The following is a 16,833-nucleotide window of genomic DNA, read 5'->3' on the forward strand; positions in this document are numbered from 1 at the left end:
TGAAGATTTTATTTTTTCTTCCTACCAGGGATTAAACTCAGCGGCACTTAACTGCTGAGCCACATCCCCAGCCCTTTTTATATTTTATTTTACGACAGAGTCTCACTAAGTTATTTAGGGCTTGGCTAAATTGCTGAGGACGGCTTTGAACTCGCCATCCTCCTGCCTCAGCCTCCCTAGCCGCTGGGATTACAGGAGTATTGAGGATTTTTTTAGATAAGGTTATTGCAGAATCAGTTCTGGCAGAGAGGGTGGTGAGAAACTGAGCAATACCTGCTCCTGGGGCCCTCTGCCCCAGGCTGGCAGATGAGCTGAGTGCCTGAGACAGGCCTTGGCCTCTGCCCTGCAGACCCCAGAGCTCGGCAGCGCCTGCGCACTGGCTGACCCAGGCTGTAAAGTACCCCCTGGCTGGAGGACCTGAGGGTGGGAGCGACTTCTCAGACAGGGACCCTGAGTGCTGCCTGGTCTGCTGCCCCAATCCTGTCATCCCAGGCAGAACCGCCACTGAGGACCTGATGCCTTTGGGTGGCAGCGGGTGGGGCTTGGCGAGAAGAACAGAGGTCCCCCAGTGCGGTGGAGGCCAGTGAGGACTTCGAGGGCCAAGAAGGCGAGCAGACGCCGAAAGTTCGGCCACGCCTTGGACAGCAGAGAGCACAGACCAGGGCCCCCTGAGACCCCGCACTGCCGGCTCCTGGCGACACCACCTTGTAGGACAAGGCAGAGGTCTTAACGCCCTGGAAGGTGATTGAGGCACCGGTGACCAGGGTGGACCCATTAGGCCTGGCGCTCCGTGTTCCTCCTACACAGAGAATCTGCAGAGCAACAGGCCGCAGGTGACCCACTGGAAATGACACCGCCCTGCGGGAAGATTCCATGGCCATTTGTAGAAGCCTGTGTGTACAATATGAAAGGCCGCTCTCAACTCCCCACCTTTAAAGCTAGTGCTACGTCTGGCCCTTGTAAATGTAAAGAGGTTGCCCACGTGTGATAGAGGTAAACTGTGAGGTCTGTAAATGCCCGTTTTAAAATCTCAGAAATGTCTTCTGGAAGGGACTTTGAAATGGATTTGTTAGACCAGCTGTAGGAGGGACACTTGTCCACGTTTGTCCAGTGGGTTAGAGGACGTGGAGAAGCCTTTAACAGCGAGACGGGGGAGGTCCCAGGCCAGATGGGTTTTCTGTAAAAGACGTTTTTCATAAAATAACAATTGTTTTCTGTGCATTTTATTCCTCATTACTGTATATATAGTTGAAAATGCTAAGTACTTGTTTTGAAATATCTAGACTTTCTAGAGGTTCTAAAGTGCCTGATATATGTTAAAAGTAGAAATGGTAAAATGTAGCACATTTTGTAAATTTTCTTTTGAAATGATTTTGGGGGAAATAGCCAAACCCCCTGTTGAGTAGTGCTGATTGTGAGCTGCTCCTCAGGAGCACCATGCCAGTTTGGCAAGGGTTGTTTCTGTGTCTGTGGGTTTTGTTTTACTTTGCTCTTTATGTAGCGTATATAAAGGACAAATGAGTCCTAATCTAGTCATTTCTAGATGTTAAAGAGGTTGCCAGTATATGACAAAAGTAGAATCCATAAACAAATTGTGTATATTTTGTGTTAAAATTCCTAGGAAAGATTGTCTTCTAAAAATTTGAGCATTACCGCCCACTGGGTCAATGAAGGGGCAGAATGCTCACATTTTGAAGACATTTTCAAATTGGAAATATTTTTACATGTGTGCAGTTTATTCAAGACTATTGTGTACACAGTGAACAAATTGAATTCTTACTTGAAATTCCTAGTCTGTCTGGATGTTTAAAAGTGCCCACTGTATGTTACCTATATAGGTAGTAAAACATCACTTTGTAAATATCTTTTTTTGCTAAAACTCATATGAAATATTGTCTTTTGGGAATGGAACTGCACAACCACCTCTGTGAGCAGGATAGTACTATCTGAGTGATGTGGAGGAGGGCGGGAACAATTGCAAAGGGTAATATGATAATATGTTCATACTTAGACATGTTCAGACATCAGTTTTCAGCATGTTTTGTGCATTTTGTTTTGCTATGTATCTAGTGACTATGATGGACAAATGAGAACTAATTTTGCAACATCTAGTCTCTAGATGTTAAAGAGTATATGATCAAGTAGTTAGTAAAATTAGCACATTTTGTACATTTTCTATTGAAATTTATAGGAAAGCTTGTTCTCTATAAATATAAACTTTTGGATATGAATTTGTTCAACCAGCTCAAAGCATTACATATGCTTCTACTTGTCTACTGGACTGAAAGTAGAGAAAAAAAGTGAGAATGGAAAAGTTCAAGGACAAAACATAAGAAGATACCTCTGATTATAACCATTGTTACATGTGCAATTTTATTTACCAGTTCTGGGTGCATCATGGACAGGTTCTTATGTGGAATATCTAGTCCTATTTATAAGTGCTTGATGAACTTAGAAGTAGTAGGATGAATCTTTTTGTAAAGAGCTTTTAAAAACTGATGGGAAATACTGTGTTTGGAATTGTTAAACTTCACTGTCTGTACTTGTTCACTGGGTTAAGGGAGGCAGGAGGGAAGTTGCAAAAGGTGTTTTGTTAGAGTGTGCTAGACAATTTTAGCTTACCCATTGCCCTGCAATGTGCATTTCATTTAACTTTGCTGTTCTGTATATATTGTGTATATACTGGACAAAGGAGTCTTAATTTTATATTATTTAGCCTTTAGATATTAAAGAGGTTGCCAATGTATAACAAACGTAGAGTTAGTAAACTAACACATTTTGTACACTTTATGTTAAAATTTATAGAAAGGCAGTCTTCTGAAAAGATCTTTCAGAAGTGAAATTGTAATATCACATTATATGACACTCAGATATGACACATGTGACATAGGAAACAGAAGTTGAAGAAATGAAGGATTCTAGGCCAGAATGATCCTACTTAGAAGACATTTTCAGACATAACCATTGTTACATGTGTGTAGTTTATTCAACAGTACTGTGTACATAGTGGACAAATTTAAGACCTTATTTGAAATATGTAGGATTCCTAGATGTTTAGAAGTGCACAACGGATGTTAAAAGTAGAGGTAGTGAATGAAATATTTTGTAGATTAAAAAAATTATTGCATATTCCAAAACAGGAAAATATAAAAACACAAAAGTTAACACTGAAAAATAAAAAATAAAATCCTGCTGAATGGAGATATCCCACCATCACTACCAGTATATGTGTCAATGTGACAAAATAGCCAAGACAATTTTGCCATCATGAGTGAGGGAAGGAGACACTACAGCCATCAAAGTGTATGATAAAAAATGTATACAGAGAGAAAAGTAAAAGTATTCCAGGAATAGGCTAACCCACGAAACAGAGGTCTTCATGGGTAACCAGCAAGTATTTACTAAGCACTTACTGAATACCAAAGGACACAGCATTTCAAAAGTATGTGATCTGATTATTTAAACATAAATAATGCAGAACTCGCAGAACCTGGGCTACTCCTGATCTCCTTTTAGAAAAACCCAAGTATCAGGACATCCTGGGGATCCATACTGTAAATATTTACCATCAGACTTACATGGGCAGAACAAATCTCAAATGTATCAATACCTGCCCCAACTTTGACAACTTTATTTTCCCTGAAGACCTCTCCGAAGTAGATAGTAGCAGCAGACATATGTTGGAAATGAGTGTGGGGATGTTCTATTATATAATTCCAGAAGTTACTGCATTTATATCCCAGTGGCTTCCCTCCTCCTCATCTGGTAATAGGTCGCATAAATAAGCAATGGGGACTGGCTTCACCCAGAATATCAATACCACTTTTTGCTGAGTAAAAGTGATTTTATTATTATTATGCTATTACTTCCTCATGTTTTGAAGGTAAATGAGCTTATCCTTTCACCATCATTTACAGGGTCAATAAGAACCACCCAAAGCAAATAAAGATAAATTCATATAACCAGAGAGCTTGGATTTGGAGGTTGATATGATTTGAAATTCTCTTTCTATAATGGCATAAATGAAACTTCAGTTTTATGTAAACTACATATTATACTTGAAGCATCATGGGTGTGGGGACTGAAGATCAAACCCAGGACCTCATGTATGCTAGGAAAGGGCTTTACCACTGAGCTATTCCCTTGACAATAAACTTTTAATGGGACAAAAAGAAACAGAGAAGGAGACTTCATATATAGAGGGAATGACAGTTGATATTACTATTATTGTATTATCATTATTACTGTTATCTATCCAGCCTTGATTTGTTTTTCATAATTTTCTCTTTTTGAGGAAAAAAAATCTGCCTTTCTGCCACAGAAATTGATTCAAAACTAAGGCCTGACTTAGAGTCTATATCCCATGGCTAAAATGATTGGTTGAGAAATTGGAATGTCACTCTATCAGGGATTTCTCCAGATGGTTAAACTGGAGTTGACATGTTTGATCTCTTGCTATTCAGGTGATAGGCTGAAAGTTTGAGATGTTCCTCTACATACCCATATTTCCAGAGGAGAAAATAAGAACTATCAGGAAAAGCAGTACTCAGACAAACACAGAGAGCACTAGGAAGAGGGAAAGAAACACACACAAAGACAGATAAAGAAAGGCAGCGAGATAAACACAAAGAGAGAATGCAGACAAGGAGAAAAATACTGGACTATAGAAGGACAGAAAGAAATGACGTGTGCACCATGAGCACAGTCCAATTGGTGGATTGAGAAAGAAAAGAAAAAAGAGGTAGACAGCTAGACATTCTAATGCAGGGAATAAATAAAAGATATGTGAGAGAGAAGTTCATGGAGGAACACGAATGGAAGAAAGTTAGAAAAACCATATAATATATGAACAGAGAGAGGATCCTTCAGATAGACAGAGATAGAGAAAAATAGATGATAGTAAGAGACAGCCAGGCACAGTGGTGCATGCCTGTAATCACAGTGGCTCAGGAGGCTGAGGCAGGAGATTGTGAGTTCAAAGCCAGCCTCAACAACAGTGAGGCCCTAAGCAATTCAGTGCGACCCTGTCTCTAAATAAAATACAAAACAGGTCTGCAGATGTGGCTCAGTGGTTGAGTGCCCCTTATCAAAACTAGATAGAGAGACAGACAGATGAAGAGCTACAGAGTAGAAATAGAAGAACACTGAGAGAAGAGAGTAAAGACAGGAGGAAAAGGTCAGAGAGAAAGGAAGGAGCTAATAGAAAAAGGAGAAAAGAATATCATATTAGTCCTTGATCTAAGCATTTTTCAGAAGCCAAATTCATTTATGAACTTTTAAATTACATGTCAAAAATTAATGTTTTCCTTAAGATGGTATTAGTGGAGTTTCCATCACATGCAATCAACATATTACTTTCTAATAAAACTCCCACTGGCAAGTATATAATCTGGTAGTTCAGACGCAACCCACAATCATTGTCTTTTGCCTCCATGTACATAGTCAACAAGGCCAGGAGACATTTGTGTGGCGAGGTTGGTTAACTTATAGTGTTAGGTGTTATTAGGCAACATGATGGCACAAAACAATTCCAATAGCTCAAATATATAAAACGCATCAGGCTGCAGCAGAAGCCAGGAAAGACTGCTGCACACAACCCCACTTCCAAGCCCCCGGATAGTGGACAATTGAATGTTTTCATACCTTTTCACATTCTTATATGGCACCTGAATTAGACCAGGTATGGGGACCCATGACTTCCCCTAGTCTCCTCTCTTTGGGGCTTCACTGAACTAGCCCTCTAGAATGTGGTCCTATCTGTGTCAGTATCTCCCACCACCACTTTTACTCAATCAGAATCAGAAACACAAGGGACTCACAAATCTATTTAATTTTGAAAAAATATATATTGAAAGATAAAGGAGTTTGACATTAAAATTGTGGGAAGTCTGCAGACAGAGGACAAGATCAGAAATGTGTTGAAAATACTCATGGCACAAACAGATGTGGCCGGCAGCACAGGGAGCGGAGCTCCCAACGTCGGGTGGAAAGCAGTTACAGAAATTCAGGAAAGACCAGAACAAGAAGAGGGCCAGGGGCCTGGGGTTTTGGCTCAGTGGTACAGCCATTGACTAGCATGTGTGAGGCACTGGGTTTGATTCTAAGCACCACATACAAGTAAATGAATAAAATAAAGATCCATCACAACTAAAAATTGTGTGTGTGTGTGTGTGTGTGCGTATGCAAAAGAAGAGGGCCTGGCATCTGCGCTCAGACTCTGTGGGACTCAGGTCTTGATGGGGACATGGCTGGCAAAAGTGGATTCCTCACAAGCCTGAGAGAAGGGAGGCTAGGAACTGGGCACAAGTGTGAAGAGCACAGTAGACCATGGAAGAGAGGTAACAGGAAGAAACATGTTGGAATAAATGCATGAGCCCTGAAGGAGAGAGAAAAAAATAAGTCATAAGTTAAATCCCTAGAGAAAGTCAGCCCCCCTGCCCAATACCCCTGGGGTCTCTCTGCAACTCAGAACACTAAGGGTGATTTTTGTACAACCACCCATTCCTCACCATCTCTCCTGGTATCTGATTAAAGAGGATACCGTCCTAAAGTAAAAAAAGCTTCCACAGAGGCATGTGGAAGAAGGCTCCACTTCCATCACCAGTCTAAGTGCTTTGGTGAAGCACAGGTCACGTAATTAACTGGACAGGTAAGAATTGTAACCTCCTGTCATCTCACCTAACATCCAGCTCAGCAGCACTCTGTAATCTGGGGGTCTGGGAGCATCATACAAGCCTCACTCAGTGCCAAAGGTTGGGGATTCTTCTGGAGAACAATTCCTGAAATTTCCTGCAGAGACCATGTGTAATGTTCCAAAATTTTCCTCCAACCAAACTCACATGAGAAAGAGTGTGGCATGAAGTCAAGAACAAAATAACTGAAGTGTATTAGGGTGTCCAGTCAAACCCAGCCAACATCTTTATCTATCTTACATGTGTCACATTTCTGGGCAAGAGGAGTAGGGCTCTGTCTTGTGGGTGGAACTTTGGGTTGTTCCATCATCAGCAAGAACAAAAAGAGAAAGGGTCAGAAAAGCTCCTTAACCTGGGCAAAGGAAGAGTTGCTTCTCTTCCTTTTTCCCAAGTTCCAAAAGAAAATTCAAAGAATTTTCCTGATTACTCTCTCTCCCACTCTAGTCCATGTGCACCCTTTCACTGTCATCAAGTGGCATCACCCCAAAGTCACTGAGTCAGTTACTGAAGGTAGTGAGCAAAGACACTGCATCTTTAAGGAAGTCACATGTTAACAACTGCTTGGCATAGGTAAGGATGGACTGTCTTCTAAAAATCTCTGTCTAAATATCACCCTCCACACTGTCCTCTCTGATGAAGCAAACTTCACTTGGGACAAGGAGAACTCATGGCCTCCCTAATTTCTGCAATCTACTTCTATACCTACTTTGGCTCCCCCTTTTTACTGTGATAAGAAAAGTTACAACAGAAACACTTAGTCCTAGCGCCAGTCTACAACATTTCCTCTAAAGGTGACTTACCTTTCTTATTCCAAAAGTGGACAACAAGGCCCAAGCCAAGAAAAATCAGTCCAGGCACAAAACTCCCAATTCCACTCAGCATCTTGTTCTGGGCAGATTCTGACAGTGCCCCTGGGAAGTAGAAGCTTGTGCATCAGTGACTGTCCCCACATCCCACAGAGTCCTCATCAGAAAGCCTGGAGTCCAACCCAAGATATAAGAGACACAGGTGCCCCACTACCAAACAGAGGAGGGTCAAGGGCATGCAGAGACCCCAGGAGAACAGTGGATGGAAGAGGGTTTGGGGGAGTGTGAGTCCCCAGGGTAGGTCCATCTGAAAATCCAGAGACTATCCCATCTGCAAACACCAGCCTTAACGTTAAAGCCCAGAATTTCACCACTGCAGAAGATATACTGCCCAGCTGAACCTCAGCCTGGAGATCAGGTTACATAAAGCAATAATATCTTGGAGCGAAAAGAGGTCAGTACTCAGCATCTGAATTTTGACTTGAGATCTCAGGCCTCCATGACTCTAGGCACAGAAATGACACCAGGAGTTGCGTAGGAGAGAAGGTATGAATGTGTCCAACAGCAGAGGAAAGGAGGGACCCCAAGCTCACAAGACCCAATGTCCTCCCTGCTCCCTGGTATCAATGAAGTGGCCCTTACACCATTCTATAGTGATGGGGCTCTGGAGGCTGGGGTGCTCCAAGTGGCAAGTGTAGACATCTCCAGGCTGGGGTGTTACTTCCAACATCACAAGAATCTTGTAGGTCCAATCTCCATTCTGAATAAGTGGTGTGGACACAACTCCAGAAGTCTCTTCCTCTTTATTCCGGAACCATCTGACTTTAACTTGTTGAGGATAAAAATTTGTCACTGAGCAGATCAGCAAATTGTGGTGGTTTAGGGGCTCTGTCCTGGCTGGAGAGATGGTGACTATAGGCTCCACCAGGATGAATGACAGCAAAAAATAAAGTCAGAGAATGAGGCAGCGAAGAGGCTCTCGCCATGGGCTTAAGTTCCTCCTTTGAAACGATAGTGGAGAAAACATACCAAAGGTTTCACCCATTTGTGGAAGATTTTTTTTTAAAAAGTTGATCACATAGAAATAGAGAATAGAATAGAAATCAATACAGCTAGGAAAGGAGGGTGAATAATGGGAATCAAACATACCTTGAGGGGAGCACTTATAATGTTATACAGCTCCACAAAGGATACTCTACAATAATTAATTACACACTTTGTAAAAACTAGAGCATAAGAGTTTGGATTGCCAATAGACACAAATGATAATATTTCAGAAAATGGAAATGTTGATCTCCCCAGTCTGATTATGATCATTGTGTTGAATTACAACACTGTACCTCATAAATAAGTACCAATAATATATGTTGATTTTTAAAAGAAAAACATAATTAAAATGTATCTTTTATAAATATGTATGGTAGCAATGAATATACCATCATGGTCCTTTAAGATATTCAGACTAATGATGTCCTAGTTTTCTTGCTTTAAGTACAGTCTGTGATTTTCACAGAATGCAATTAACTAACAATGCTCTCCTCCTCTGTATTTCCCCACTATGTTGTGCTACTTCATCATGGGCTCAAAATCATTGCTATCAACCAACCATGGACTAAACTGTGAATCAAAATAAACCTGTCCTTTATTTAAGTTAATTATCTCACGCACTTTATTACAGTAACTCAAAACTGACTAATACACTATTCCAATGCTCTCCTGCCAAGTCTTTCAACAGATTTTCCTTGAATTCAAATGCCCTCCCAAGCTTACCAAAATACTAGGAATCCCAAAAGTTGCCTTCCCCACAGGCCTTCCACACTATTTCAGAGGTGAGCGCACTTTGATTAGTCCTAAACTCACCTCTCAGCTGAACAGTGAAGAAAGCTGTCTGGTAATAGTTGTGTCTGCACAAGGTGTCTACATGGGCCTGATACTCAGCCAGGAGGTCCTTCTGGGCATTGCAGCTCTTGGCACTTGACTGCCTCAGCTCTGTTACAACCACAAACACCCCCACATCACTGTCAAAGCTCAGGATCTCCTCCTTGTTGTAGATTTGTCTGGCCATGAGCCTCACTCGCTGAGTCCCATTGGTGAAGTAGCAGGTGCCCTTAAACTGGTACACAAAATCCTCTGCAGGAGAACCAGGCCATGTTAGATTTAGCCCAGGCTTGCATTCCAACCAACCCTGTGTTTGGTTTAGGGAGACACAGGGGGTAAAGTGACATCACAACACAGACCAGTGACTAAACAAAATCTGCTCTCAGCCCTCAGAATTTTATTCCCAGGATGAATGAAGTGATTTCTCTACCTCAAATCCTGCATTGATCATTTATTGGAGAAAATAAAAAATGTCAAACAAGGAAGATAATGAAATAATGTTTGGAATACAGAAACAATATTGCCAACATTTTCATATACTGTATCTGTAAATATCAAAAATCCAAAATAATCCACTAACTAAAAGAATTTAAAGTAAGGGAGAGTTCAGCAAATGGCTGGATACAAGATCCATTTTCAAATATTCTACATGTACATGAGTAACAAATGTGAAGTCAAATGTTAATTACATCATTTATAATGACATAAAAAATTATGAAGAAGTTTTATACTTATATACAAGAATTCTAAAAGGGAAATAATGAAATTTATGAGATACACCAAAAGGGTCCTAAATAAACACAAAAATACACCTGTACATGAATTGGAAGACTGAATATTATAAAGAAGACATTATCTCAAATGGTCTTATGGATTCTGTGGGTATAATTTAAAATTCCTACCAATTTGTGATTACTCAAAATTTACAAGCTGATTCTAAAATGCAATAAAGGTTCATAAGGCAAAGATGGTGATTAAACATCATATTTTTGGCACAGACATAAACAAATAAATGGCATAATGTATTCCAAAATAAGTTTCATGAATCTATTTAGACTAAATTTACAACAAGGGTGGCACAATAGGTGGTCAGTGAGGAATGAATACTTTTGTTAATAAATGATGTTCTAATAAATGGGAATACATCAGAAGGAGCAGAAGAAATTGGGCATACTTCTTGCACCATATGTAACATAGACCTAAGTATGAATGAAATGCTACAAATCTGTTAGGAGATAAAACTAGAGAATATTTTCATGATGTTGGAGTTTGATAGATTTCTTAAATCATTAAAAGCACTAAAGATAAATAAAAAGTTTGATAAATTCAATTCATTAAAATTAACAGCTTCTGCTCATCAAGACACGTCATTAAAAGACTTACACAGGGCCAAAAGTACAAATATTTGAAAAACACATACTAATGATGGGCTTGATTTGAAATATATTTTTTATCTTTTTGAAATAAATGAGAAAAAGATAAATATGGAAAAGTATAGAAGTTCCCATAACACTATACACTCACCAGACAGGGAAACATTAAATAGTCTAAGACACTAAAAGCTGTCAAGAATTGGATTTTCTTATGAATAGCTCATGAGACAACTAATGTGAATAACAGTTGGACTTTCTCTTGTCAAGCTGAAGATAGGCAGACGTTGCAATTGAAGTATCTATTTCAGTCTAGAGAAATGCAGACCCAAAGGTTTCAGGATTCCCGGATACATTTTCTTTTAAGTAAGACCAGCTCAAACTTCCATCCACATAAGAACAGGTTAAGCACATTGCTCTGCCCTCATAAAATGGAATGTACTACCCAACAAGGAAAATGGATGAATGTTGCATCAGAGATTTGTGGCAAGTCTTCTCAGACATAATATTGAGAAAGGAAGCAAGACAGAGCACAGCATTTATAGAACATTTGGAGAAGAAAATATTAATCTATATTGTTTAAGGAAACATTCATATATATGCTAACAGAACAATGAGCAAAATATTAGGATTAAAAGAGTCACAATGGAACTTATTTCTGGAATGTAAAAATGGGTACCTTTGGAAAGGAGTATACAGAAGTCATTTGGAGAATTGGTAATATTCACATATGTTCAACTTGATTAGTGGTTATTTGGATATTTCCTTGGAATTTTTGTTATGTGTGTGTGTTATGATGTCTGTTGTGTTATTTTCCTAATAATTAGATAAAAATACACTATAATAATACATACCCCGGAGTCATCAATTTGTATCTGTGTGTGTGTTTTAGAAAGACCAAGTGAGACAGTTGATGTAACACTATCACTACAGGCTTGGGATTTAATGGGTGCAAAATAAATATCAATTTTGGAGTTTTTTTTCACCATTGTCATAGCCCCCATACACCATCAATACTGAATAAAGGCCCTAATTAACCCAGAATTAGTAACTGCTTGTCCTTATCCCATTCTTCCTCCCAAGTCCCACAGTGTCATCTCCATGACCCCACTGCTTATCTCCAAGGCATGGGTGATTAATAGTGCTCTACAGGTATTGAAGCTCCAGAGACTATAGCTCTGGTCTGAATTTGTCTGATCCCAAGCCCCAAAATAGATGAATACTATTGGGCCCAGAAAATCCCCAGAGTGGCCAGTTCTTTTAACTTACCTGATGCTTCTCAAGTACCTCATTTGCATTTTGTACTGTGTCTGGTATAGAAATGAACTTTGTCTTTTTCTTCAAATTCTGAGATCCCAAAGTCCTTTAGAGATATTAGCCTCCCTTCCACTGCAGAGGTTGAAAAAAAAGGAATCTAGCAAAACTCTAAGAAGGAGAAATCAGGACTCTTGTAAGAGTCCTTCCAAATTCTACCTGTGGATTGTTGAAAATACAACACACCAAGCTTAAGCTCCAGAGCCCCCAAGAAATTATTTCCAAATCTGGGCTATGAATAGCAGCTGTCCTGCACTTACTTGGGGAATCTCTTCTGTTAGCCATGGGAGTCCTCAGCACCATGAGAACCACCATCAGTCATATGATCTGCCCAGATTGAGTCAGGAGGATATAGACAACCTAAACAGACCAATATCAATTGAGGAAATAGAAGAAACCATCAAAAGACTACCAACTAAGAAAAGCCCAGGACTGGAGGGGTATACAGCAGAATTTTACGAAACCTTTAAAGAGGAACTAATACCAATACTTTTCAAGCTATTTCAGGAAATAGAAAAAGAGGGAGAACTTCCAAATTCATTCTACGACGCCAACATCACCCTGATTCCTAAACCAGACAAAGACACTTCAAAGAAAGAAAACTACAGACCAATATCTCTAATGAACCTAGATGCAAAAATCCTCAATAAAATTCTGGTGAATCGGATACAAAAATATATCAAAAAAAATTGTGCACCATGATCAAGTAGGATTCATCCCTGGGATGCAAGGCTGGTTCAATACACGGAAATCAATAAATGTTATTCACCACATCAATAGACTTAAAAATAAGAACCATATGATCATCTTGATAGATGCAGAAAAAGCATTCGACAAAGTACAGCATCCTTTTATGTTCAAAACTCTAGAAAAACTAGGGATAACAGGAACATACCTCAATATTGTAAAAGCAATCTATGCTAAGCCTTAGACTAGCATCATTCTGAATGGAGAAAAATTGAAGACATTCCCTCTAAAATCTGGAACAAGACAGGGATGCCCTCTCTCACCACTTCTGTTCAACATAGTTCTCGAAACACTGGCCAGAGCAATTAGACACATGAAAGAAATTAAAGGCATAAAAATAGGAAAAGAAGAACTTAAATTATCACTATTTGCAGGTGGCATGATTCTATACCTAGCAGACCCAAAAGGCTCTACAAAGAAACTATTAGAGCTAATAAATGAATTCAGCAAAGTGGCAGGATATAAAATCAACACGCATAAATCAAAGGCATTCCTGTATATCAGCGACAAATCCTCTGAAATGGAAATGAGGACAACCACTCCATTCACAATATCCACACAAAAAAATAAAATACTTGGGAATCAACCTAACAAAAGAGGTAAAAGACTTATACAATGAAAACTACAGAACCCTAAAGAGAGAAATTGAAGAAGATCTTAGAAGATAGAAAAATATACCCTGTTCATGGATAGGCAGAACTAACATCATCAAAATGGCGATATTACCAAAAGTTCTCTATAGGTTTAATGCAATGCCAATCAAAATCCCAACGGCATTTCTTGTAGAAATAGAGAAAGCAATCATGAAATTCATATGGAAAAATAAAAGACCCAGAATAGCAAAAACAATGCTAAGCAGGAAGTGTGAATCAGGCGGTATAGCGATACCAGACTTCAAACTATACTACAGAGCAATAGTAACAAAAACAGCATGGTACTGGTACCAAAACAGGCGGGTAGACCAATGGTACAGAATAGAGGACACAGAAACCAATCCACAAAACTACAACTATCTTATATTTGATAAAGGGGCTAAAAGCATGCAATGGAGGAAGGATAACATCTTCAACAAATGGTGCTGGGAAAACTGGAAATCCATACGCAAAATGAAACTGAATCCCTTTCTCTCGCCATGCACAAAAGTTAACTCAAAACGGATCAAGGAGCTTGATATCAAATAAGAGACATGGCGTCTGATAGAAGAAAAAGTTGGCTCCGATCTACATACTGTGGGGTCGGGCTCCAAATTCCTCAATAGAACACCCATAGCACAAGAGTTAATAACTAGAATCAACAAATGGGACTTACTCAAACTAAAAAGTTTTTTCTCAGCAAAAGATACAATAAGAGAGGTAAATAGAGAGCCTACATCCTGGGAACAAATCTTTACTCCTCACACTTCAGATAGAGCCCTAATATCCAGAGTATACAAAGAACTCAAAAAATTAGACAATAAGAGAACAAATAACCCAATCAACAAATGGGCCAAGGACCTGAACAGACACTTCTCAGAGGAGGACATACAATCAATCAACCAGTACATGAAAAAAAAATGCTCACCATCTCTAGCAGTCAGAGAAATGCAAATCAAAACCACCCTAACATACCATCTCACTCCAGTAAGATTGGCAGCCATTATGAAGTCAAACAACAACAAGTGCTGGCGAGGATGTGGGGAAAAGGGTACATTTGTACATTGCTGGTGGGACTGCAAATTGGTGCAGCCAATTTGGAAAGCAGTATGGAGATTTCTTGGAAAGCTGGGAATGGAACCACCATTTGACCCAGCTATTCCCCTTCTCGGTCTATTCCCTAAAGACCTAAAAAGAGCATGCTACAGGAACACTGCTACATCGATGTTCATAGCAGCACAATTCACAATAGCAAGACTGTGGAACCAACCTAGATGCCCTTCAATAGACGAATGGATTAAAAATGTGGCATTTATACACAATGGAGTATTACTCTGCATTAAAAAATAACAAAATCATAGAATTTGCAGGGAAATGGATGGCATTAGAGAAGATTATGCTAAGTGAAGCTAGTCAATCCCTAAAAAACAAATGCCAAATGTCTTCTTTGATATAAGGAGAGTAACTAAGAACAGAGTAGGGACAAAGAGCATGAGAAGAAGATTAACATTAAACAGGGATGAGAGGTGGGAGGGAAAGGGAGAGAGAAGGGAAATTGCATGGAAATGGAAGGAGACCCTCAGGGTTATACAAAATTACATACAAGAGGAAGTGAGGGGAAAGGGAAAAATAATACAAGGGGGAGAAATGAATTACAGTAGAGGGGGTAGAGAGAGAAGAGGGGAGGGGAGGGGAGGGGAGGGGGCATAGTAGAGGATGGGAAAGGCAGCAGAACACAACAGACACTAGTATGGCAATATGTGAATCAATGGATGTGTAACTGATGTGATTCTGCAATCTGTATATGGGGTAAAAATGGGAGTTCACAACCCACTTGAATCAAAGTGTGAAATATGATATATCAAGAACTATGTAATGTTTTGAACAAGCAACAATAAAAATTAAAAAAAAAATAAAGTTTAAAAAAAAAAAACAACAATTCCAGCTTTTCTCCAAGTGTTCCTGGGGATTATCGAATGCTGAGAGCCACAGCCGAGTCGGAATGGCCCCTGGCATTTTGCCAATAGTATTGGTTGACAGGCAAGCCACTAAGATGATTTTGGATTGATTCAATTGTATATTAGACCTTTACTGTCCACCTCAGCCCGCTACTTTGGAGTTCTCGAGGGGATTCCTGGAGAGTTCCCATTGGTTGAGGAAGTGCCGGAGGAGGGATTTCCGGTTGATAGTTCCTGGAGGAGCCGCTTGGGTGGTTTCAGAGAGTTCCTGGGGAGTGTGTGTGGAGTGTGCTGGTGGAGTTCAAAAATAAAGTTTGTTCCTGCTTCAGTAGCTCGTGATTTGTGCCCAGCCAGACTGCGGCAATCGCAGTCATCTTTTCAAACTTGGAACAGAAGCAATTTAACAAAAGCACTTGGCATTCAGCACAACTGCTACCAATTGACCTGACATTTCACTTCACAGAGATGGAAAGTAGGAAATCTCCTATGAATTTATTTTCGGACAGTTCCTAAGGAAGAAATAATCAACCCTATGACTTAAGTCCTCATTTGTCTCTAGGTAAACATTTTTAATGGAAGTTCTCAACTCAAAAAATATCCATTGTTAAATACACCACCAGTAAACATCACATCGTGTACAACCTCAACAGTGGGATCCTAATTAGAATAAGTTATATTCCATGTATGTATAATATGTCAAAATATACTCTGCTGTCAGGTATATCTAAAAAGAACAAATTAAAAATTAAAAACTAAATATATAAAAAATAAAACAAAATAATTGTAGAAACATTATCCATTGATCATCTACTTAGTGTCTAGTGGTAGATCATCTTCAAATATTACTGAACTTTGTAAAATGTTGAAGATATGTTGGGAAGACTTAGAACCAAGAACAGGACTCAAGGCAAGTCTTCTTGTGATATTTATTTAAATTTTGTTTCTGATGTTTGGGGTTTGATGGTGGCTAAGGATGCCAGAGGGCAGGAAGAAGTGGAATACTATTCCTTGGGACATAAAATTATTATCTAAGAGCTCTTCATTTTTCCTTCTGACTTAACACTACAAGAACTAAGATACAATATGAAAGGAAACAGATTATAAAGAAAATATATTTGTATCACGGTTGAAGAATTTATTGATTTTTTGACTCAGTCATTGTACCTTTAACAGGTAGACACTTTCTCTTTGACACCATCGGTGTTCAGACAAAATAAAATTTTATAGATATGACATATTAATTGCAGATCCTGGCAAAGAGCTAGAACCCCAAACAAAGCCATGTTATGCATTTTTAAAGGGGACAAAACAGAGACTGTGATGAGAAAATAGTTGAGAAAAGTTCCCTGGGTTATTTAATCAACTGAGTTATTTATCAACACATGTATTTTACAATGCATTCAGAGGAGGCCCTTCAGGAAATAGCTGCACAAGGA

At 39.3% G+C, this 16,833-nt stretch overlaps 1 protein-coding gene across 1 annotated transcript; it reads right to left on the minus strand.

Moving 5' to 3' along the window:
• Positions 1 to 7,611: 7,611 nt before the first annotated feature.
• LOC131424407 (HLA class II histocompatibility antigen, DQ beta 1 chain-like) lies at positions 7,612 to 9,716 on the minus strand (the record flags this gene model as incomplete). The annotated part of the gene is made up of 2 exons (XM_058581378.1): positions 7,612 to 8,417; positions 9,336 to 9,716. Coding segments are annotated over 2 exons (711 nt in total), but the record flags the coding sequence as incomplete, so codon positions are not given.
• Between the last annotated feature and the right edge of the window lie 7,117 nt (positions 9,717 to 16,833).

This window comes from Marmota monax, unplaced genomic scaffold (assembly GCF_021218885.2).
Source record: "Marmota monax isolate L192 unplaced genomic scaffold, Marmota_monax_Labrador192_F-V1.1 WCK01_AAM20220418_F8-fsc00548, whole genome shotgun sequence".
Taxonomy (NCBI): domain Eukaryota; kingdom Metazoa; phylum Chordata; class Mammalia; order Rodentia; family Sciuridae; genus Marmota; species Marmota monax.